This window comes from Theropithecus gelada, chromosome 17, assembly GCF_003255815.1.
Source record: "Theropithecus gelada isolate Dixy chromosome 17, Tgel_1.0, whole genome shotgun sequence".
NCBI lineage: Eukaryota > Metazoa > Chordata > Mammalia > Primates > Cercopithecidae > Theropithecus > Theropithecus gelada.
In genome coordinates this window covers 63,766,053-63,791,337 of record NC_037685.1, presented here as the reverse complement: position 1 = coordinate 63,791,337, position 25,285 = coordinate 63,766,053, and the positions used below count along the sequence as shown (strand labels likewise).

The 25,285-nt window shown below is 40.5% G+C and overlaps 1 protein-coding gene across 2 annotated transcripts in view; it reads right to left on the bottom strand.

Moving 5' to 3' along the window:
- FRY (FRY microtubule binding protein) overlaps positions 1-25,285 on the bottom strand; it is a 274,104-nt gene that overhangs the window by 23,968 nt on the left and 224,851 nt on the right. Inside the window, exons 49-56 of one of the 2 annotated variants that reach the window (XM_025364711.1) lie at positions 24,257-24,418; positions 21,975-22,049; positions 19,538-19,708; positions 15,968-15,976; positions 11,900-12,100; positions 11,245-11,406; positions 8,076-8,242; positions 6,330-6,519 (exon numbers count right to left, since the gene is read on the bottom strand). In XM_025364711.1, coding sequence (XP_025220496.1) covers positions 6,330-6,519; positions 8,076-8,242; positions 11,245-11,406; positions 11,900-12,100; positions 15,968-15,976; positions 19,538-19,708; positions 21,975-22,049; positions 24,257-24,418 — 1,137 coding nt within the window. The remainder of the gene's footprint in view (positions 1-6,329; positions 6,520-8,075; positions 8,243-11,244; positions 11,407-11,899; positions 12,101-15,967; positions 15,977-19,537; positions 19,709-21,974; positions 22,050-24,256; positions 24,419-25,285) is intronic. The other variant, XM_025364712.1, reaches the window with a different exon arrangement.

Genomic DNA, 25,285 nt, shown 5'->3' with positions numbered 1-25,285 from the left:
GAGACAGGGTCTTGCTCTGTCACTCAGGCTGGAGCACAGTGGCACAAACATGGTGCTCACTGCAGCCTTAAACTCCTGGTCTCAAGCAATCAGCTCACCTCAGCCTCTCAGGTAGCTGGCACCATAGGTGTGTGCTACCATACCCAGCTAACTTTTAAAACTTTTTTTTTTTGTAGAGATGGGGTCTTGCTATGTTGCCCAGGCTGGTCTCCAACTCCTGGGGTCAAGCAATCCTCCTGCCTCAGCCTCTCAAAGTGCTAGGATTACAGGCAGGAGCCGCTGCACCCAGCCTATACAATGTCGTTAACAAAAGAACAAACTATTTAACAACAGCAAAAAAAGAATTCCAGTCCTTACGCATTGGCTTTCCCCAATGATATCACTACTTTTTGGGTTGTCAAACCTAATCCATGAAAAACACTATCTATCCTGTTAAGGAGAAATTAGCATGTCCCCTAAACAATAGCAGGCTTTTGGTTCTTTATAAGTTATATTAGAAAAATGCCAACCATATTGCATATAATTTATTTTTTAATTTATTTGATATATCTGAGAATCTTGGTAGAATGTATCACATACTCCTATCTCTGTGGTAAGTTGGTTTTATGTCAATTAAATAAAAGACCCAAAACTAACAATGTTAGAGCTGAAAGAAACCGAAATTCCATGTCTACCATTGCATAGCTGGTTGAGTAGCAGAGGTGGGATTAGGATTCAGGTCCCCAAATAGTGTGGAGTTCTTTCCTTGTTACCTAAGGATAAGGTAAGATCCTGGCTTATTTTTTCTTATACAGTGAAGACTAGATCTGTCAGGGAACTTCAGAGCCACATATAAAGTCAGTGATATTTAGGGGATATAAATTCAGTTTTGTTTTCTTGTGAATTCCATCACACATTATATAATTTGATGACATTATGTGACACATGATGATGATATTCTCACGAGCAACAAGAAGAAAATATGATGACTGAGACACTTGGAAAAATGTCCACACTGGACCGACAGGAACCACTTCCTTGTTTTTAAAACCAAATTATTTTCACAATTACCTCCTCCCTACCTCTTCCAAAATCCAACTAAACACGGAAACATTGTATTCACATTTACAGGGAAATGTTGGGAAACAGTAAACAGACATCGTAAGGAAATGACAAATGATTCATAACAGGCAGAAAGCAGGTCTAATGTATTTCATTTCCAGCATTACTAAAATAGGCATTTTAGTAATGCCTATTTTGCTTCAAGTATTACTTTCATATAGCATCTGATCAGGGTTGAGAAAGTTCTTAAGTATAAATGTAATATTAAAAAGCAAAACAGGAGGTATGTATTTTAAAAAATTATTATATTATTATTACTGCAGATAAGCTCCATAGGGTGATTGATTCAATACACTGATGAAAAAGAAATTCAAATCCAAATGAGTCCCCCCAGGGCCCATGCCTGTCCCCACCTTCCAGCTCATTTGCATTTTAATTTTTAGTACTTTCTTCTCCCTCTCTCCACAACTGCGTTGCTCTCTGGACAGTGGATGCTGTGAAACCTGAACCCACTGCCTTGCTGCTGGAGTGGCCAAAGATCCTAGAGAATGAACTGTTACCAGACAACAAATGGCACATCAGCCCCTCTCAGGGGAAGGGGTCATCTTCTGCGAGGACACTGGATGGGACATCTGAGGCCTTTCAGTCCTATAGCCAGTTTTATCACTTGGGAGTTAGCTTTGTTCTCTTTAGTCTCTCTCCTGCAATCTGAGTATTCTCTCAGAAGTGGCTAGAGAGTCCCCAGTGGAGGTGGCTCATGGCGTGCCAGGGCTGCAGACCTCTCTGTGGTGGGCAGTCAGTCACCTCTGGGCTCTCACCAGAAGATCCAGACTCTGTGGTGGGGCCAGGGCCACAAAGGACATGCCAATGACCATGAGGAAGAGCAGCCAAATGGGAGCAGCCAGGCTGTGCTGACAGTCTGCTAGATGCATGGCTTGAGCTGTTTCTCCATGTGAGCTGTCATAAGTAGTCTTTGAAAGATAAAACTCATAGACACTGTTTTCACTTCCATTGTACCATGGAGGACACTGAGGCTTGGAGAACGTAAGGACTGTCTGCAGGCCTAGAAGGCTAGTAAGTGGCCAGAACTGGAATTTGAACCTAGGTAGGTTTAACTTCAAAGGCTAGTTTGACTTCACTGTACTCTTTTTCCACCAAGAAATCACCATCCCATACAACTCTTTTCTCTTTATGCCTCACCAGCATCTCAACTGGTGGACTGCCAGGTGCCAGGCAGGTAGAGGGTGTAGACAGGGCCTCCCTTCTGCCTTCCTTATGCTACCTGCATACCTGGGTAGGTGGGAGAGGAAGTCAGGCTAGACGGTGTCTGCAGCTGTGGGCCATGGCTGACCTGTCAGTCTTGGTAATGAACCTGCTGGTCTACTGACATGAAGTTAGAAGCTGTGTGTTGAAGGTTTCCATTTATTCTTCCTACATTTACTAAGCACCTGCCCTCTTCATGGCAGACAGACACCTAAACAAGTTATTACCATACAGCATCACAAGTGTAACGGATGCAAGCACAAAATCCCGAGGTGCCAGGGGCAGGGAGAAAGAAGTAAGGGAAGGCTTTACTCACTGAAGTGACACCCAATCAGGGCTTTGAATGTAACTGGGAGTGCAGCCCAGGGACAAGGGGAGATGACCGTTCTAGGCAGAGACAAAGTATTCTGCAGGACTGTCAAATTAAGCATGAATAATCCAATAACTCTAATAAAAATGACTCATAACAGCCAAACTTAAATATGTATTATTAATCATTCTTTAAAAAGAGCTTTTAGAGGCCGGGCACGGTGGCTCACGCCTGTAATCCCAGCACTTTGGGAAGCCAAGGCAGGTGGATCACCTGAAGTCAGGAGTTCAAGACCAGCCTGACCAACATGGTGAAACCTCGTCTTTACTAAAAATACAAAATTAGCCGGGTGTGGTGGTGCATGTCTATAATCCCAGCTACTTAGGAGGCCGAGGCAGGAGAATCGCTTGAACCTGGGAGGTGGAGGCTGCAGTGAGCTGAGATCGTGCCATTGCACTCCAGCCTGGGCAACAAGAGTGAAACTCCATCTCAAAAAAAAAAAAAAAAAAAAAAAAAACTTTTAGAAAAATATAGTAAGTTGCTTTGCCTCTCAATCCTTAACATTAAATTTATCTCAAATAGTAGCTTTCTGGTAGTTTGCTTTAAATTTTCAATCTGGCTTAATGTTCAAAATATTTCTAGAATTCTTATTTTTTAGCAGCCAATTGTTTTGTCTTAAATCTAACATCTCCTCCAGCCCCAGGTTAATCTCAGACATGACATTAATGTGCCCATTGAAGTTTCTACTAGGTTTTCACTTAGAGTAAATTGAAGAAGTTGAAAGAGCACTACAAGTAAGACTCCAAGTTAACCAGTCCAAGTAGCTATCTGCACTACTGGTATATAATTCTCCAAAAATGGATTATAAGAAGGGCCTCCAGGCTCAAAAACAGAGTTCACTTTTATGTTAGCTAAAAATATGTCATCCTGAATTTGAAATTATTTAAAATAGATTATTTCAGTTTTGCCTAACCTTCTGCTCACTAGAATAACAGATTAATAAGTAATCTTTTTTTTTGTTTTTGTTTTTTTTAATGGAGACAGAGTCTCACTTTGTTGCCCAGGCTGGAGAGCAGTGGTGTGATCTCGGCTCACTGCAACCTCTGCCTCCCAGGTTCAAGTGATTCTCCTGCCTCAGCCTCCCGAGTAGCTGGGATTATAGGCATGTGCCACCATGCCCAGCTAATTTTGTATTTTTAGTTGAGATAGGGTTTCACCATGTTGGTCAGGCTGGTCTTGAATTCCTGACCTCAGGTGGTCCTCCCACCTCGGCCTCCCAAAGTGTTGGAATTACAGGCGTGAGTCACTGTGCCTGGCTGATTGGCCTGATTCTTAAGGGTTACTAAGTAGGAGGCACCTTCCCATACCATAAAAAGAAATTACAATGTACAGCAACCTGCTGCAATGCCATTGACCTCAGAGCAGAACCGAGGTCAAGGGACACTGGCTACTGAAATGCTGAAATGATATTTTAAGGCAGATTTACCTATGGGGTCTCCTACTCCCCAAGACTTCTTAACAACCCATTTAAGAGGGACATAATTTCAGTTTTGCAATTTTGATATATCATTCCTTATTTTCCTGCCTTTCCCTTCGGCCATGGCTCTTCCTGTAGGTGATTTGAGGGCCCCTTCTCTCAGTCCAACTAAATTACTGTCCCTCTCCCATGATAAACTCATGATATACAGAACTCAACAGTTATATAAGTTTAACTACATTCTAACTGTTCTGTCTGGTCATTCATCCAAAATTCAAGTCTATTCAAAGTTGGAACTAGATAGTTCCTTTCCATTTTTTCCCCTTATATTATCCATGGGAGTTCTGTCTAATGAGTTATGAAAAAATACGCTTAAGAAAACGCTGAAAGAAAAGCGTTTTTTATTATAGAAAAATAGGAAATTGGCCAGGCACGGTGGCTCATGCCTGTAATCCCAGCTACTCGGGAGGCTGAGGCAGGAGAATCGCTTGAACCTGGGAGGCGGAGTGAGCTGAGATCATGCTACTGCACTCCAGCATGGGTGACAGAACAAGACTCTGTCTCCCCACCCCCCAAAAAATAAAAAAAAAATAAGGAAATAAAAAACACCCCAAATTTCATTACCCTGAGAAGATACAATGATATTCTGGTGTATAATTTTCATTCTTTTCTTTTTTTTTTTTTTTTTTGAGACAGAGTCTCGCTCTGTCGCCCAGGCTGGAGTGCAGTGGCCGGATCTCAGCTCACTGAAAGCTCCGCCTCCCGGGTTCACGCCATTCTCCTGCCTCAGCCTTCCGAGTAGCTGGGACTACAGGCGCCCGCCACCTTGCCTGGCTAGTTTTTTGTATTTTTTAGTAGAGACGGGGTTTCACCATGTTAGCCAGGATGGTCTCGATCTCCTGACCTCGTGATCCGCCCGTCTTGGCCTCCCAAAGTGCTGGGATTACAGGCTTGAGCCACCGCGCCCGGCCATTTTCATTATTTTCTAGGCATTTAAAAAAAAGAAATACTAATCTATCTATCTATCTATCTATCTATCTATCTATCTATCTATCTACACACACACACACACACACACACACACACACACACACACACACATATATATATTTAAACTAGCTTTCTCTTTAACTAGAATATTGGTAACCATGTTTCTACATCAACAAATCTTCCCCTACAACCTCATCTTCGTAGCTTCCAGGCCTCATTATTCCCAGCAGTGCCATTTTCACAGTCAGTATCTGCTTCAAGCTCAGACATAGTTCTAGTTAACTGCAATGGCCTTCAAAGAGCTCTGGTGTTTCTTCACAGCAAGGCATGTTTCTTTTGCCGCCTCCTGCTCCTGCCAATTATTTGATGAAATTTGGAGGATAAAAGTTTACAGAAAGATGCATAGAGGAGTTAATGGGAAGCAGTCATTGTAATTATGTTATGAGGTAACAAGCGAGATTTAAGGTGTCCACACATGAGACTGCCACAGAGAGCTGTGTGGGCAAGATGCTAGGGTGTCTGGCTGAGGGATTGGAAGTGGGGTTGAAATCCCACCTGCACTCTGCTGGCCAAGTGTGGTACTGCACCCCTCTGGAGGCAGGGACATTCATTACAGTTTGCACAAAGACACTATGGACAGTGGGGCTGTGGTTCATGCAGGAGAGGCAGTTGTTAGACTGGCCTGATTCTTAAGGGCTACCAAGTAGGTGGCATTTTCCCATTTCATAAGACGAAATCTGCAGTGCACAGCAACCTGCTACAACAGCAAGAATGACTTTTCATCTGTTCAAAAGCAACTCAAGGGAGTAAGAAAGTGTTCACAGCTATGGCTGGCATGCTAAGGAATTCATAGAGTCGGAAACTGAGAAAAGACAAGGAAAGGAAAGATAAAAGTAATAAAAACGAAAGAGAGGTAAAGGGGGGTGGGATGGAGGATAGGCCTGGCAGAAGATTCTTTTAACGGTCCCAATGTTATGGCTGCTGAAGACTGGTGATGTCAGTAACACCAAGAAAGGCAGGAATGAAAGGTACTTCATGGCAGCCTAAATCACCAATACCATGTTGAGAAGGGTGATGAGATTAAGGGTAAATAGAAGAAATTTTTAAGTCAGAGGAAATTTAGGGGTGTCTGGAAGAGAAAATACAGTAGTATAACCCCAGAACAAAAGAACAACCTTTCCTTAAATTCGAAGCTACCTGGCTCCCCTTAGAAACTAAGTCCTCTGCACTTTCAGTGAGCACACATACCTTAAACAAGGAGGAGAACACATGAAATGTATACACAGCACAGGAGCCGTCTGAGTCGCACATAAGCTGGTTGATGTGGCTGCGCCAGGCCTCCTCGGCATCGTCGCAGGCTGTGGGCTGAAAGGCGGCAAGGATGGCTGAGAAGAAGGGCGAGGGAGGGGGAGAGACTCCCCTGTCACCTTCTCCAAAGCTGGAAGAAATGAAAATGACTATGTCAAGAAGTGATGTCCTTCTCATCCTATACCGGGTTTTATAAATTCTCACCCTGAGAGTCAGCAAAATGTGGTAGCTATTCTACCCCCGCTTCCTTTTGAAGTTGCTTTGGGGTCTTGGCTTTCACTCAGCAGTCACTGCGATTCTTTTTGGTGTGTTTGTTTGTTTTGAGTCTCGCTCTGTCGCCCAGGCTGGAGTGCAGTCGCGTGATCTCGGCTCACTGCAACTTCTGCCTCGCGGGTTCGAGCAATTCTCATGCCCCAGTCACCAGAGTAGCTGGGACTACAGGCGTGTGCTACCATGACCAGCTAATTTTTGTATTTTAAGTAGAGACAGTGTTTCACCATATTGGCCAGCTGGTCTTGAACTCCTGGCCTCAAGTGATCCACCCAGCTCGGCCTCCCAAAGTGGTAGGATTACAGGTGTGAGCCACCACACCTGGCAAGAGGTCACTGAGATTCTTTCATGATTCGAGGAAATAGAATTTGCACCTCTAGAATTTCTGTGATTCCTCCATTTCTGATTCCCTTTCTATAGACTTGGTACCTCTTTTAGCCTTCAGCAATGCCTCTCACTTTCACAGAGGCCATGCCCCAAAGTAAACCACAGTCCTATGCTTTGGCAGTTTCATTCTTCATTTTTCATTATGAAAAATTATATAAATTTTGAATCTTCTAATTTTTCCTTTCTGGAGGGAGAGTATTAATAAATGCATATGCACAAATGCCTGGAAGACAAAGGTGGAGGGAGACAAGGAAACCAGAGATACGTAGGGAAAGAGAGACAGAGAGGCAGGAAGAAAGAAGAGATAATGAATCAAAAATGAAAGGTCAAATTCTTCTCTAGGTATCACCTTAACCTTTTCCTTTGATGGACAGACATTGCTTACTGTAACAGAAGGCCTTTGTCTAGCATATCAGAAGCTTTTACTTAGTTCTTATTTTCAACTTTCAGAAGAGTAATTTTAGGATCTCAACTTTCTTCTCCTGAAGTAGATCTGTAGCATTACTATTTGTGATTTATTCTAGATGCTGGATTAGTCTAACCTCCGATGTTTTTATCTATTTCTCTTCACATTTTTTTTTCTGTTTCTATATCTCACTAGTCTCAGAAATATCAGCCACCAGGCCAAAAGACACCCACTTAAAGAGTAGGTATTTACTGTATAAAGAGCCTCTTGTTCCAGTGTTTTAACTCCACATGGAAAGAGCTTATTTCCAAGGCTTGCCAAGTCTTGCTTATCTTCAAAGCTTCCAAGGTCTGGACCGTGTTCCCAGGCTCTTCCTTTGCTTTTTATGTTGCTTTCTGGCCTTATGAATTCATATGTAAGTGTCCCTTCTTCATTCCACATGAGGCCCTATAATGGGACTGGATGACTCTAACTCAGCTGAGAGCCCGCCATGATACATGTCACTTTGAACTCCCTCATTAGGATGTCCCAGCAGTGCAAGGGTGACATTTAACTTGAGTGTGAATGCCACACAATGTACCATGCACATTCACACCACTCACATCAGCCAAGGGCTCCATTACCTCGCCAGGGTAAACTGGTCCAGCGCCCGATTGCCTTTTTCTTCCCCCTCAGTCATGTCCAGGCTAAAGCTGTCGCTGCATTCAAAAGCTGCTGGAAGTTCATTGATAGAACTAGAAAGATCATCCTCATGCACAGTGGTGTCCTCCTCCTCATGAACAGCTTCACCCTGGAAGAATAAAAAGACAAAAGAATCCCCCAATGTGTAAGAATACATACAGGACAACCTGTTCAACTAAGGAACAAATAAGAGAGACCGAAATGCTGATGGTGATAGAAACGGGGACATTTGTTTTCTAGCTACAGTATAGTCTGTTTCTAGGCTGGACTCAGGAATTCTCTGAAGTACTGTTCATTCTTTATCTTCTTTTCAATCTCTTTCATAACAGTCCCCAAAGGGGCTCCCAGTAGATTTTCATACTTGGCCCATGCTTACAGGGTATGAACGCTCAACTTGGAAAAGACCATCAAGACCTCCAGTCCAACCTCCACATTTTGCAGATGAGGAAACAATGCTCCATGTGGGAAAGGGACTTGTCTAATATCAGGTCCAAAATCAGAGTTGGAGCTGGGACAAGAAACACTGCGTTAGGATTCAGAACTCCTTTCATTGTCCAAACCCAGCCTTCTAAAGCAAGCCTATCCAGAGTTAATTCTCTAATATAGAACCCCTTTACCAATGGAATGTAGAATCATCAGGGCCTGGCACAGTAGATGCCCAGGATACCTGTGGTGTGCACAAGTGATCCAGAGTCCTTCCCTAAGCCTGCTGGGTTGCTTGGTCTTTCCATATAGGGGATGCTCTAAGATCCATTTGCATGTATGCTTTACCCTTGAGAATACCCCCTAAAGATAACAGATATGAGTATCTGCTCTTACCTGACTACAAAATGTGGAATGAACAGTACAATGAAAGGGCTCTAGGGCGGGCAGAACCAGGATCAGTGAGAGGCAGGAAAGAGACATAGCAAGTAAAATGGAAAAAGAGGTTGGGTTTGGGCCTGGGCCAGGGGAAAAAGGAGGACTGATTGTTCTTTAGGAGAGGAAGGAAGGCAACTGGATTACAGATCAGAAGCGGGAGGAAGAAAGATGTACATGTTACAGTGAGTCATTTTCTTAAAACAAAACAAAAGCAAGGCAAAATAGAAGTGTATATGAATTAGAGCTTTATCTCGAGTTAACATCTGTTCACTCATTCAGTGTGTAAATATATATATATAAAAGATATATATTATACTTCGACTCTAGAATTAATAGGGAAAATTACCAGGAATGGCAAAAATATATTAGGGAAATAAGATATCTCATGTCTTTGGAGGAATTGCTGGTAAATACTGAGTTTCAGATGTTGATCCATATCTGCTTTTTAAAACTACAGTGCTGCCAACGAGGCTGGCCACTGGTTCCTGGTCCAGGTTATTAGTGTACATACATTTAATCCATTAGAGAACGGATGAGTTCTTATTAAAATACCTTTTATTTTCTCTAATATCATAGATATATCAAACATTGCAGAAATGCAACTTATGTGAAAAACAGGGAGAGCTCTTCAGAAATGGGACTTGACTTTTCCTGATAGGATGAGATCTATTACTTAGGTATTACTTTTATTTTTTTCTTTTTTTTGAGACCGAGTCTCGCTCTGTTGCCCAGGCTGGAGTGCAGTGGTGTGATCTCAGCTACCTGCAACCTCCACCTCCTGGGTTCAAGCAATTCTCTGCCTCAACCTCCTGAGTAGCTGGGATTATAGGCACCCGCCACCAAGCCCAGTTAATTTTTTTGTATTTTTAGTAGAGACAGGGTTTTACCATCTTGGCCAGGCTGGTCTTGAACTCCTGACCTCGTGATCCACCCACCTCGGCCTCCCAAAGTGCTGAGATTACAGGTGTGAGCCAAAGCGCCTGGCCTTAAGTAGTACTTTCTATGAGAAGTCTATATGTTTTTAGCATTCAAAATAGAAAAGTGGAGAAAATGACCATATTGACATTGACAAATATCAAATGCTAATAACTTCACATATACTTTGTTATGTTTTTTCTATGAAATTTAATTTCATAATCTTAGAATTTTAACTTAGACAACTTTTCTTTCTGGGCTTTTTTTTTTTTTCTTTTGGCTAAAAAAGAACTCTGCTAATTCCAAGAATCCTGATTGTAGTACCTGTGCAACGAAGCAATTTTAGAAATAATTACTATTTAAGCTTCAATATTTTTAGGTAATTATAATTTGGTGATTGCCCTTGGTTTAAAGCACATAGATTTTCCTAGATTTCTGATCTATTTTTACTATACTATCAGAGAATATAGAATAGCCAATATTATATTTTTCCATTAGAAGTGTCGGAAGGAATATACTTTTATAAATTTTTTTTCAATTTTATTTTTTCTTTTGAACTTGCACAACTGTAACCAAACTCATGATAGAGAGTGCTTGACTCTATCTTAACAGCAATTGATTATTTTGGTATTTCTACTAAAAGGAAACACAGTTCTATACTGATGGGCATAGATGTGGGCAAAGCATGCAAGTGGATGGTTTTCAGGACATTTTAATAAAATAAACTTTAAATGAAATATACACTGTTAGATTTTTTTAAATTAAGAAAATTACATCTATTAGTTACTTTTCTCCTCACAGACTCTGGAGAGAAGAGTTTTGTGCGAATCTGGCATAAGACTGTGATCGACATTAAAAATTCTGATAGTATGCCAAAAGGCAACCACTGAATCAATGTACACATTGTATAATTGTTTCCTACATAGGAAAAAATTTCCCCAAATACGTGCATACACCCACACCTCACTTAGTATATTGTTTTATAAAATTCATGACAACGACCAGCAGTTTCCCAGTCACAGCGATCTCAGACATACACCACTGGTTTTGCCATCCACCAGCAGTGTTCATGCAAAATGTCTCATTTTAGAAAGACCTCAAATCAAGTCTTTCAGCCAAGAAGAAGATGGCTGCTCAAGTTTGTGGGGGTAAAACAACTTCAAAACATAGGCTCAGGTGTACAAACTTCTATTATTTTAAAAAAGAGAGAAAGAAAAAGATAAAGATAGTCTTTCTACTTGAGACCCCTTAAGAATTCTCAGAAAATTTGAAGTGCTTTTTTTTTATAAAGTGTTTTAAGGGAAGTATAAATCATCATTGTTAAAATCTCTTCACCTTTGAACCCTCAGAAATCTGCAGATTATTCATATCAGGCAAGGAAGCATCAAAGCTGGACATTCTGGTGTTAAAGGAATGAGGGTCTGCAGGGGTCGAGTCACAGGCTGTGGTGAGCAGCTCCATGGGATTTGTCTCTTCAGAGGGGGAGAGAGTCATGATCTGTTTAAAACACAAAGGAAATTAAACATAGTGTGAAGTTCTCTTTCTTTAAAAGCTCCAATTCTCTAGTTGTTGGTTAATACGTCTTAATTTTTAAACTTCCACATTTCACCATTTTTGGACCTTAAACATAGCAGTTAGTAATCCAGGCATTTTCAGATCATCACATCAAAACGTCTGTCATATCTCCACACTTTAGAGATCTGGGGAATTTTTAACAAGATTCCAGAATCATAAAAGCATTTGTGAAAAATCTAGGCCTCAACAGATCTGGTGGCTTTCAGGGTGAATCACATGGACCCCAGTCTTTGTTTCCATCTGCAACCTACAGAGAAGACTTTGCCAGTTAGAACCCATTAGACACCACCTGACAGTTCCGATTTTAGTTCAGCAGCTGTGGAAAGTTTCCTTGGCTGCAACTGGAAACTAGACTCCTGCATTAGTTACAAAAAATGAGCCTCCCAGTTCCTAGAGTGGGAGAGCTGCTACTTACTAGGTCTGAGTGCTCCAGGATCTGGCTGGCTGTGAGGTCCTCCTCCTCAGATGACTCATCGGAGTCCTCATGGTTCATTTTATTCAGGCTGGGAGTGCTTCCTGACAGTTGGCGCTCCTCCAGAATCTGCATATCACACTTGTCCAGGCTGTCCAGAGAACGTCTGCGCACTCCCCAGTTGAAATTGTCCATACTCTCACCCTGAAATCACACCATCAGCCAGTTTTTTTTTATGCCAAAATCCTCTTGCACTCACATGTTCACACATTCAATTAGTCACAGCTTAGGAACAAATATGGTCATTATTAACTCTCAGGCCCTCATCTACTTTGGTATCAAAACTCTTGTTTACCCGATGTGAAAAGGAGTAAAATTTAGCACACTATTTTCATGTAAACTCATGTGAAGTCACAGGTAGAAGTGATGACATACTTTTCTTTGGCATGGTGGGTAATAATTACATTTTTTAAAAAGTTGATTTTGGTAAACACTACCAATGATCTGTTTTCAAAAATCTGTAGGAAAGAGACCATTAGTATGAAAACTTCAAAAGAGGTGTCACCCACTCCCACCACCCTGAGGTCAGCCCCTGTTTAGTACTGTTTTCAGAAGGAGAAAAATGTAGGAGCTATGCTTGTAGCACATTCCAGAATCCTTTGGGTATTTAGTGGAAGAGCATTAGGTAAACATTCCAGCCTATTTCTGCCACAGCGGTTTTCACAGACACAATGCAGAGTTAAAGACTATCAGAGCAGCTGGGCAAAGTCTGATGGATCATGCACTATGCAGAGGCCAGAGCGGCAACACCTTAACTTTTGCTTTAGGTTATTCTTTAAATAATTGTCGCAGTGTAGAAAATTGTTAATTTCCTGGACTTGGTACCAAATATTATTATTATTATTATTATTATTATTATTAGAGATGGAGTCTCGCACTGTCGCCTGGGCTGGAGAGCAACAGCACCATCTCGGCTCACTGTAACCTCTACCTCCCAGGTTCACACCATTCTCCTGCCTCAGCCTCCTGAGTAGCTGGGATTACAGGCACGTGCCACCACACCCGGATAATTTTCTGTATTTTTAGTAGAGACAGTTTCACTGTGTTGGCCAAACTGGTCTTGATTACCTGACCTCGTGATCCACTCACCCCGGCCTCCCAAAGTGCTGGGATTACAGGCGTGAGCCACTGCGCCCGGCCTATTACTGTTTTTTTTTTCTTCTTTTGAGACAGTCTTGCTGTCGCCCAGGCTGGAGTGGTGCAGTGGCGTGATCTCAGCTCGCTGCAACCTCCACCTTCCAGGTTCCATGCGAGGCTAATTTTTTGTATTTTTAGTAGAGACTGGGTTTTTGCCATGTTGCCAGGCTGGTCTCGAACTCCTGACCTCAAGTGATCCACCCGCCTTGGCCTCCCAATGTGCTGAGATTACAGGCTTGAGCCACTGCACCTGGCCTCAAATAATAATGTTGATTTGTATATTTTGAATTACTGAGAACTAGCTTAAGTGGCCATGTAAGTGTTAAAGAAAGCTTTTAGTTGCATTCAGACTTTCTCTACAAACCATCAGTTATTAAACAAGTGTATTTGATAACATAACTTTTCTTTTTTCTAGAAATGGATTTGGGTTTTATTTTTCTCTCTGTTAAAACAGAAATAAAGGAAGAAAAATATTACTCAGCTGACTGAGCAAATTTTAACCTAAACAAATGATCTGGGAAAATCTAGCACAGAACCTTTTCATTTACTGGTAATTTGAAACACTGCCTGATAGTTCATTGAAATAAAATAAAATAACTTTTTCTGATGAGAGCTCAGTGAACCACATACTATGAGAGATGTGAGTTACTGTTAAACTTATGAGCATTATGATTTATTGATTTCCCTCTGTTTTAAGGGTCGTGTCTGTCTCCTAATGAAACAAGTTGCCATTCTCACAGATCTGTCATATAACAGAGGTGTAGCTTTTCCAAAGTCTGCTTGGGCTATTCATGGTAGAAGGCAAGAGGTACAAATCCTAAGCACAATCTGGATAAGATATAGAAATTATCATTATTCATCCTCACATATGATATTTATGATTGCTCTTAGGGCTGTTTGATTATAAAAGAGAATGCAGACTCAGAATATTGTTTCTAACATCCAGTATCTGCTGTGCTAAATTACCACCACATAATTTTTTCTTTTTTTCTGATGGAAAATGGCTAACTGTTATCCTGGGATTTTAAAAATAGCCATTGCAGTGAGAAAATAAAAAAATATATATATGAAAGAGGCAAAAGTTCTGGGAAGAAAAAGGAAAACCCAATGTGTAAAGAGAGGAAAAAAATACAGAAAAATCAGAATACTAACTATACAGAGTAAAAAGAGAAGAATGTGAAAATTATAGGGAAAAATATACAAACACAAATTCACAAAACTGACTCTCTTGTGCCAAATGACTGGAAGGGTTGGATGAACTATCTTAGGCTGTGATTCCGGAGGTCTCCCACACTGCACCTGAGACAGAACCATGAGCTTACAGAGGAATACAGACTTCCAGGTGGGAGAACGCGACACCAGGCACAGGTCACTGCTAGTGCTGGTTTGGTGGCAGCTCTGGGGAAGACCTGAACCAATCAGGTGTGAAAATAGGAAGGCAGGGAAAGCTGTTCTTGCAGGAATAAGGTTTGGCTGTCTTGCTGGAGGATGTAGCATCTCCATTAGAGGTAAGGGTGTTGAAATGGTTCCCCTGGTGGTGGCTGAGAGGTTGAGATGGAACAGTGTTGCAGTCTGGCCCTGGTTAAAGTCCATGGTGATTAAAACTCAACCAGGCTTTCTCAGCATGGCCCTAGTGGGAGACCCACCCTCCATCCTTCCTCTCCCCCAAACGTCAGATTTGTATTTTATGTTACATACAAAGTGAAAAGTCAAAACAGTTTCCTACATGTGAGAAAATGCAGAGGATGGCTAGTCCAGAGGAATGCTCTGTATATGTCAGTTATCAAACTTAAAAACCACTCAGAATTTATACTGAGATGGGAAAGTATTAATGATTAAACATTCTAGAAATGTTAGAAGTACTATTTTTTGACACATATTTTTTCATATTGGAACTCTGTCAAACAAGAATTATTGTTGAAGAAATTTGGGTACACTGTGGTCAAAATATACTCCCCCAAATGTTCTACTTAGAGTAAGTCTGATATACATAGATAGAGACCGATCATAGGCCACTTTGTCCAGGATGATCCCGGTTTTAATGCCTATTGTTTGGGCATAAATATTATTAGTACCCCCTTTTACTCTCAAAAGGGCCCTGGTTCGGATGAAAAGTTATCTAGTCACTACACAGAGATAGAGATAGCCTTTAATTCCTGGGGGGAAAAAAGATTCAATTGAAAGTATATATGGTATATGGTTAGATGCAAATTGTTAATTTCACTTTTTTTTCTGAGACAGAGTCTTGCTCTGTTGCCCAGGCTGGAATGCAGTGGTGTGATCTTGGCTCACTGCAACCTCTGCCTCTTGGGTTCAAGGGATTCTCCTGCCTCAGCCTCCTGAGTAGCTGGGATTATAGGTGTGCACTTCCAGGAGTGGCTAAATTTTGTATTTTTAGTAGAGACAGGGTTTTGCCATGTTGGCTAGGCTGGTCTTGAACTCCTGACCTCAAGTGATCTGGCACCTCGGCTTCCCAAAATGCCGGGATTACAGGTGGGAGCCTTCACACCCGCCGATTTCAGTTTTAATACAAGAATTTAACAATAAAACCCATCCAGTTGTGCAATCACTTAATGAGAAATAATAGGATTGCCATAGATCAGATTTGAAAACTCCACTTCTCTGAGTTATAATCATGCAACTTTCAGAACTAGGCATATAAAAGTTTTAAAAATGTATTTACATTTTAGAAAACATTTCCATACTAGAGCAGCCAAGAAAAATACCTCTTATATCACACACCTAAATGGAAATATGCACACAAATAAGCATATATATTCTGGAAGGGAGGAAAAAAGCAGTTATATTGTTATAAATCTGCAAAGATGCAAAACATCTACTAGCATATTTGAATTAAAAACAGCATCATCTTACCTGAAGTTCCTGGGTAGCAGATTGAATGAACAGAAAAACAAACAAAAGGTCTATTTACAATGATTATATTAAAGATACTCAAGAACATTTCTCTTAGTGTTAACACAACATTAACTAACAGTGCTAACAATATACACTTCAGTAGGTGCACCTTAAAAAAAAAGGTAAATATACACTAACTGCAAAGAGAAAAATCAACATGAAACATCAGAAATTCCAAATCCCTTAGCTGTGGATGACAAAGCTGGGACAACAAATCATCACTACAATTTCTGAAATAACTTTCTACCTCTGTGACAATTTTGGTCTCCTCAACACTTTTTTTTTTGGAATACCTAAATACGTATTTGTGAAAAAACTGTTAAATGTTATGGGAACACGAATGAGAGTCTTCAACTGGAAATAAAGGTGGCATCACCTGAGCCTGTTCACGAAGCTAAAAGTGTTTGTGATCATGATGCTTACTGCTGATGTGCAATTAATGGCAAAGACACAACACCTTTTAAAGATTTTAAGAAGTTCAAGGGCAAACTCTTGTAGATATCACTTAGTAAATTCTGAGACCAATGAAAAGGAACAGATATGACAAAATGACTTGTCTTTCTTTTTTTTGACAACTGTGTTTTGATCTAAAAGCCAAGTACGCCTAATTTTATCAGATGAGGATATACTAAAATTATTCACCAATGACAATACAAGGAGACCAACATTTGCAATGCCAACTATATGCCTGACACTTTGCTAGACATTATACATAGGTTATTTTATTTAATCCTCATGTCAGCTCTACAGGCAGGTAGAGGTTGAGTATGCCTTATTCAAAATGCTTGGGACCAGAGGTATTTTGGATTTCAGATTTTTAAAAAATTTTGAAATATGTGCATGTACATAATGAGATATCTTGGGGATGGGACCTAAGTCTAAACATGAAATTTGTTTATGTTTCACATACACTTTAAATACATAGTCTGAAGATAATTTTATACAATTTTAAAATAATTTTGTGCATGAAACAAAGTTTTGACTGCATTTTGACTATGACCTGTAACGTAAGGTCAGTTGTAGAATCTTTCACTTGTGATGTGTTAGCGTTCAAAAAGTTTAGAATTTTGGAGGATTTCAGATTTTGAATTTTCAGATGAGGAATGCTCAACTTGTATTCTTATACCCACATAATAGACAAAGAAGTGGAAGCAAGAGGAATTGCATCCATGCTTAAGTCATACAGCTAAGGTCAGTGGCAGAGGTGAAATTCAAACCTGGAGCTGTTGGACTCTGAAGTCCAGGCATCTCCACTCTTCTACTCCAAGAATGCTAGAATCCCTTACTGTGATTTTATTGGGAAGTAACAAAACATTCTCAAATGCCTTATTTTATCTGGATAAAATGTACACTCTCAGCCCCGTGAATTTCTTCTTCTAATTATTATTATTATTATTTTTTTGGACATGGGGTCTGACTCAGTCACCCAGTATGAGTGCAGTGGTGCAATCATGGCTTACTGCAGCCTGACCTCCTGGGCTCAAGCCATCCTCCCACCTCAGCCTCCCGAGTAGCTGGGACTACAGGCATGTGCTATCACCCCTGGCTAATTTTTCATTTTTTGTAGAGACAGGGTCTTGCTATGTTGCCCAGGCTGGTCTTAAACCCCTGGACACAAGTGATCCTCTAGCCTCAGCCTCCAAGAGTGCTGGGATTACAGGTGTCAGCCACTGTGCCTAGCCAGTTTCTTATAAAATCTTAACAATGAAAGATACAATAATCACTGTGATTTTTTAGTTATTGCAGTCTGGGACAATAAAGAGAAGACTAGAAAAAAGGTGTAGTATTCCTTACTTCTTGTCCCTGAAAAACATTAGTATAATATTTATTTTTAAGTAATAGGCATCCCATATTTTTCCTTCCTTTATTTTGATAGAAACTAAATTGATGAGCTGTTCTGAAATTGTGTCGGATGCCTTCGCTTTACATCATTCCTGCTAGGTCGTTTCACATAACATTTTTCTGTGGCTGAGACAGGAAATGATCCCTCTCTTGCTTCATCTGTTTTTTCCCTCCCTTGTGTAACTTCCAGAGGGAAACAGGTGTCCAAGCTTGAATTTTAACCGAAGAGCAAACATTAGGTCAGCTGTCAGATCAGGGAGCTGATCTTTTGACACTAGCTGAACTCTCAGCTCTGGCTCAGAGACATTTTTGGAAGTATTCAAAACAGTTGTATTTTGCTTTAGACTTTTAAAACAATCCTCACTGCATTCAGCGAATGCTTTCTCTATCATTTATTATGGATCATAAAAACTTGCAATACTTTTTATTGGTTCTTAAGCAATTCAAGGTGAAAATTAAGCTGGCAGTTATTTTAAGGATGCATTATAGCAGTGCCTTTATGCTGCTTAAGGACTGGGTCTGCTAAACTTGTTCTCCAGGGAAAGAATTGGTGAACACCTTCTTTATTCTGAGGACACAGTTCTCTCCTGCTGGGACAGACATCCAGGGTTATCAGTGGACCAGGAAGGACAAAAGCAAAGGGCTCTTTGGCTTCAATTAGACATAAGCGGGTTGGTCAGTAATAAAATACTTTAGGGAAGGTAGGAAGCTACTTGAAGCATTTTTTCCCACAAATCTGTAGTTAAGTAAGGAGGTGCCTACCTAATGCAGGAAATCCTAAACTTGGGATCTGGGCCTGTCTTCTCAATTGTAAACAGCTGTTTGGGAAATCTGGTGCAGTTAAACATGAGCTGACAACACCATGAGCCAGGTTCCGAACCAGGCACCTTTACGTCATCCAATCTCACTTAAGTGAACTGAGTTTTGATCCCAAGAGGCAAAAGACTGCCTTTCAGGTGAAACATGCCTCTAAGTTACTGAAATGAAGGTGACCGAGAGGTGATGCTCCTCCTCTCAATACCTGTTTTCAAAAACATGATTCATAGCTGAAAGTATCTTATGATCATGATTATCATCCAAAATAAACGAATCTGCATTTGCCCACTGAGACGTGAATTCGGCTATTCCAGTGTCTAGAACACCAGCCACCGACCTAAGCAGAGCAAAGAGCTCTCTCGTGTGCGTTGTATTTTGTTTCCAGTTCTAATGATTTCATCAAGCACAAAAATGTTGGATCCCTCAGGCTCTGGTCTCATGTTGTAGCAGGCAAGCTTTGAAGGAATTGAATTAGAGAAACTTCACATTAGAAATGATTAAATGCTTAGCATATTTTACTCAGGTACCAGTGAATAGGCTCAGAACTGAAATGCTTTTTGTGATTTTTTTTTTTAAAGTCCAGCTTGGGACTACACACACACATACAGGCTTTGTGTGGTCATTAAAACTCAGGTCTTTGCCACTTAGAAATAACTTGGCAGCATTTGCCGTGGGCTCAGACAGGAAGGGTGTGGTAACTTTTGCCAAAGTTTAGCTGCTGTACTTTGAATACGTTGATTCAAAATAAAGTTTACAACTTTCCAATTAAAGATCTTGGTACAAAAACTCATTATTTAGCAGGTAAAAAGAACAGTTTCATTAGTCAAGGAAAAGGGTGCGGGGATTATTTGTACAGAGGATACACCGTACCTCTCCATCCTCCAGCTCCACATCTAGGAAGTCGAAGTCTCTGAAGACTCTGAACTGCTGCTCGCTGTTTGTGTCATCCATGTTCTCCTGCTCCCGGGCGCCGTCCTCAGAAGACACCAAGCTTGTCTGGTGCTCAAGCAGATCCAGATCGCCACACGATGAAAAAATCACCTGCGAATCAAGAGTCCTCTCCTGAGAAATGTTCTCCCGTTGGTTGTTTGTGCTACGAAAAATTGTAATTGGCTCTTCATAGCACTGTATTTCCAGTACACACCTAATTCCTTCAGTGGGTATTTTTAGAATGTTCTTTTATTATTTATGTTGGACAGGTGCCTTCAGATTAAACTCGTGGCAAAGACGCAAGTTCATGCACCAGGAAAATGTTCAAGAATCACATCGTTGCTTCTTAATGGATGAAGACTGTATACTACCTGTGTGTGTGTGTGTGTGTGTGTGTGTGTGTGTGTAAACTGGAGCAGCCAGGAAAAAGTTCCACTGTTTCTAAACTGATTAGGGTTAGAAATTATACACATTTACACACATATATCAAATACATATAAATAATATTTTAAGGACTGATACTAAGATACGTTATTGTAGAAAGAACTGTGAGAACAAAGGATTTAACCCTTTTCGAGATAAACCAGCAATTGATAAGAAATAAAAAACAGAAGCCAAAAATTACAATACTTGTCCACAGAAGAGCAGGCGAGTAACCAAGCCCATAACTTATACTTAAATTCCTCTCCTGTACATTTAAACAAAATAAAACATTTTTTACTACTAAAATCTTTAGTATGTTAATGTTTTAAAATTAACTTCTATGTTTAGGTTCTTTTCCCTGAGCCATTTTTGTAGAGCTTGGTATATAATAAACTGTAAATGAGAGTAAATGTTTTGCTATCGAGCCTCTACTGAACATAGATTGATATTAAAGAAAACTAATAGTATTCTTTGTATAACCATTATCGTGTCTTAGTTGTCCTTGAAAAGCAGGCAAAATCATTTATAAGAATTTAAATACAATACACATCTCTCAAAAGTAAAAAGAGTGAATGGATTTCAAGTGTACTTTCTTCCTCTAGTGTTTAAGAATAGTATATAATGCATATGATATCCTCTCATAATAGCACCTGACACAGAGTTTTACACAGGGATTGCAAATGGGTATGTGAGATAAAGAGCCCTGAGGACTAGTCAACTAGTCAGTGAGAGACGAGACATGAGATTTCTGACTTCCTCAGCTGAAGGCTGTCTTTCCTAGTTAGTGCTGCTTCTCTTATTTGTAATGTACTCCAGGTAAATATTTCTAGCTGAAAAGGTCTTAGCACAGGGCAGACAGTATGAGTCTGAAAGAGAAAGTGCCAACCACAATGGCGATTACAAGTAGGCCTTATTGGCAGTGCTGCATTGCAGAGGCAAAACATACTTGTGTCTCTTCCCTGTGGGCTAGGAGGCTCTATCTGCCTCTGCTACTGTCCCCTCTGTCCTAAATACTGTCACAGGAGCAGCAGAAAAACCACTGATCAATAACACCAAAAAAGTGACTAAAATGGAGGCCCAGCTTAGCTGATGGCTGGCTGGTGTGCTTTCCCAGACGATAAGAAATATCACTTTGTACTTTAGCAAGTATTTATGAGCCTCTAATATTTCACCTGCTCATGAACTATGTGAGTGGATCCATTTTGAAATTTAAAAATAGCTCCACCGAGAAATGTGTTTACTAATTCTTTAGTTGAGAAATTATTCAGTTTGCTATTTCTTTTTCATAAATATAAATATTCTGTGATATACGTGAAACAAAAATACCTGGTGAAACCAGCAGACACGTCTATTGTTTTTGTTATACTCCCATACACAATTCAAATTTTTCTAAATTTTATAAAAGCTTCCAAAGTTTACTTACAATACTTCAATCGTCCATTCATTCAAAAGCTTGATGGCATGATTTTTATTTTTAGTTTTTTTATTGTAACATCCGTGGAAGTTTATATGCAAAGAAACATATTATTTTCATCTTTATTGTATGTGGGTAAGATAAGGACATCAGAGTAAGAAGTGTGTGTACAGAGAGTAAAATTATATCCAAGAGGTATGAGCACAGATGCCATACATGGTGATCAGTAGAGATTATCATCTATGTTCTAAGAAAGTTTGGGCATATTTATTAAAAAATCCAAGAAATTAAAAAAATGAAAAGCAACAGTATTCACTGACAAACGAGTGAACAGCCAATAAGATCTTTCATTGTTTCTGAACTTAGTGTGATTAACAATCATGGTGTGGGGAGAAATAGTCCAGGGGTTTGCTCAAGACGGTGGCTATCGTACTTGTCATTCACAGTTGAATCCTCTAAATTATATGACCAAAGGCAAAAACAGACCAATGAAAAAGGAGACATGACACGAAAATAACTATGATACATGACAGAACTTACTGATGGATTTTTGCTCAATCCTACTTCTTGGCCACACAGAGAAAGGACATGCACCAACTTCTCTTTTGTTCTCTTCTGGAAAAGAAACACAAGCAGGTTTCATTATGGGGTCCTGTGAGCAAATCTGCTCTAATTTTCTAGCCACTAGCCATACAGGGCAATAGCACTTGACATATAGACAGAACTGAGATGTCAAACACACAAAGGTATGAAACAAGAACATAAATAGCAATTAAAACGTGTAAAATATTGAAACCATGTTGAAATAATATTTCAAATATAGTAGGTTAGGTAACATTTATTATTAAAATTAATTTGGCCTGTTTTTCCTTTTTTTTTTTTTTAAAGGTAACTGTTAGACAAGGTAAAATGAAGCTCACATTATGTTTCTGCTGCACAGTGGTGATCTAAATTATCCCAAGGGGTGTGTATGTGTGTGTATGTGAAAATCAATCCCTAGGTTCTTCAAGGAGATCTATCACTTCCTTTGATCATCTTTTCTTATGATGTTAAACTTTCAGTACTAGCAAGGCTTTCCTTACACTTTATTAAGTTACAGCATGAGTCTCTTTTTTCCAAATAGAAGAATACTTTCTGTAGAAAGAAAAAATTCATTCGTTTTAAGCTATATCAAATCTTTCTTAGTTTCTTCTTCCTAAAGTTAAACAGATTCAGTTCCTTTCCTTCATAAACCTATTTTCCAGCCCCTTAACCATAGGGATTCTTCTATAAACCATTACATTTTTCCAGTGACAGAAAACCCAGGTCTCAGAATGATTGGTGAGTTGAGAATTTTTAAAGCAATCTTCCTAATCTCTTTAAAATGATTCTCCCCCCTTTAATCTGATTTACAGTTTGTTATGTGGAAACTGCTAGGAGGCCAATGCCACTCTTAGATTTTTCTTCTTACCGGAACTCAATTCACTGCATCCTTCTTTCCAAATTATAGAGGGGACAGACACTCAATATGGTGTCTGCTCAAGGTCAGAGACAGGAGGACTTTGAGGCTGAGGGATGGCAGAAGACTCGCTAAACGATTTTCCTAAGTCTTAGTGGTCATTTTACAATTCTGGGAAGGAATCAATGTAGAGGGACACATTGGGCTGTATATTTTTCTTCTCTCTTACAATGAAGTTTTCAGCTGAACATTCACGGAGAAACTGCTCTGTTGCAGCCAGCACTATGCTACATGTTCCATTCCCCAACCTTTAAGAGAGAAGGTGAGTCCTCCCGGGCACCCACTTTGTCCCTCCCAGCACCCACTTCACCTTTTTCTGGTAACACTGTCTCTCTTTTTATCTCGGAAAGGCTCCATTCCCACTAAGTGAGGCAATGCCTCCCGCAGATGCCCTGCAAGACTCTTTCTAGAATTGCTATGGATGTCAAAAGAGGAAAGGCCTCTATTGCTCTGAAGTCATCAGAGCCAAAGATCATGTAAACCTGGAGCTGCCAGAGGTCATCTGGGCCTCCCATAGAAAAATCCTGCCTGAGAATGAAGTCAATGGAGGGGAAAACAAGGGCCAAGATGTTGGGAAGGGAAGGTGTGGACAGTGAGAAGGAGAGAGTCTAAGAATCCAGTTTCTGACATTTGTGTACTAGGAGCCAACTGTGCTTGAGGCCAAGATGAATAAGTTAATAAGTTCCTTTAACACATAAGGTAATTTTTCAGTGGGTTTCTGTAACAAGTCAACAGAAGACCCCTGAATAATGCAGAAGTTTTACTTGACAGGAAGCCCAAGGGCATCTCTGCTACGCTGTGATGACAGAACTACAGAGACTCTGGCAGCAGTACCCCTGCCCCTCTGCCATCTGGAAGGCTCAGCCTGTGCACAGACACTATGGTTGAGGTGCCTGTTCTGTGGACAGCAGACAGGGTGGTCTTTGGGTGTGCAGCCCTATCAGCCCTTTGGGAGTCCAAGTGCTCTAGAATTAGTTAGGAGAACTAAGGATGTGTTGTTTGGACTCATTTAGGAGAGTGGCAGAATTTCTTTAAATGTCTGAAGGGCTGCCATGTCAAAGAGACCAGATGTTATTTTCTAAGTCTTGAGAGAACTAGAACCAATGGATAGAAGCAACAAAGAGTCAGACTTCAACTTAAGGTAATGAACTGTTCAAACAGAAACCGGGTTCCTTGGAATGCCACAAGACCCCATCCCGGGAAGTGCTGAGACCTATATGGGCAAGCTTGCGATGGTGAAAGGGGGAATCCCTTATGACACAGCCATATGGACTCAACAGGTCCCTAAAGTCCCTCCCAGGGCTGTGGGTCTAGGATTGCATACCTGAGAATACTGGGGCCTTTTCCAGCTCACAGGAACAAGGACGTTGGAGTTGGAGCCTGAGGAAGTGGAAGATGTGCTCCGGGTGACGGCCATGGCCCTGGGCTTCCCATCACGCCCAGAAGAATTCTGGAGCTCATCATACCGCCTCCCGATGATTGGAGTCTTGAAAAGAAGACAAAAGCACATTCTTCTGTCTCAATAGTTTTGTGATATATGAAACCCTTCTCCCCAGAAGCAACCAAGAGCTGCTTATTTGATTAAAAAGAAGATTAGAGAAGTTCAGTGTTACAAGTGGGCTCATTTTCTCAACATTCAAGCATACATTATGAATCAGTTTGCGTCTTCAACATTTTCTCCCCTCTTTAGCGGCGGAAAAATGCAACTGCTTGTTCTTTAATATGCTTTAGAAGCCACTGATAAAGAGAAGCAAAATATGCAGGAAACCAAATAGTCAGTTTTCGATTGTTTAAACTTGAAAAAAATTCTTACAGTTAGAACAAGAGACCAAAATTCCTTTCCCTCTCCCAACTTTTAGTCATTAGTCTTTATATACTCTCAATTATTTAAAAATGTATTTAACTTATTTATTTCTTTTCAGTTATTCAAATGACTGAGGTCTGGGCCAGGTACTTGGGCAGCACTTGGGAAATTTCACTTCCCGAGAGCTCCGGAGTGTGGTGGCTGCATAGGCAGCAATTCACAAACTTGAGCTCTGAGCAGGTCTCCTCCGCAGACACCAGCTGATGGGCGTGACCTTGGCAGCGGCAGAAACTGTCAATTTTACACCTGGCTCCTGAGACCCATCATTCTGGAGCAGTTCTGGGTCTCTGGGGCATGCTGCTAACTGGCTGCATGTTTTTTTGTACCTCTTTGGAACACAACAAACTCAATTCGCAGAGTAAAAATAGCTTTCCCCCCAGGCAGGTTAAAAAAAAATGTGAAAATGGACCAAGATTAAATTGAAACTTTAATGTTATTTACATATTAAGCATAGATGCAGGTGTCACAATGGCAGCAAATAGTATCTCA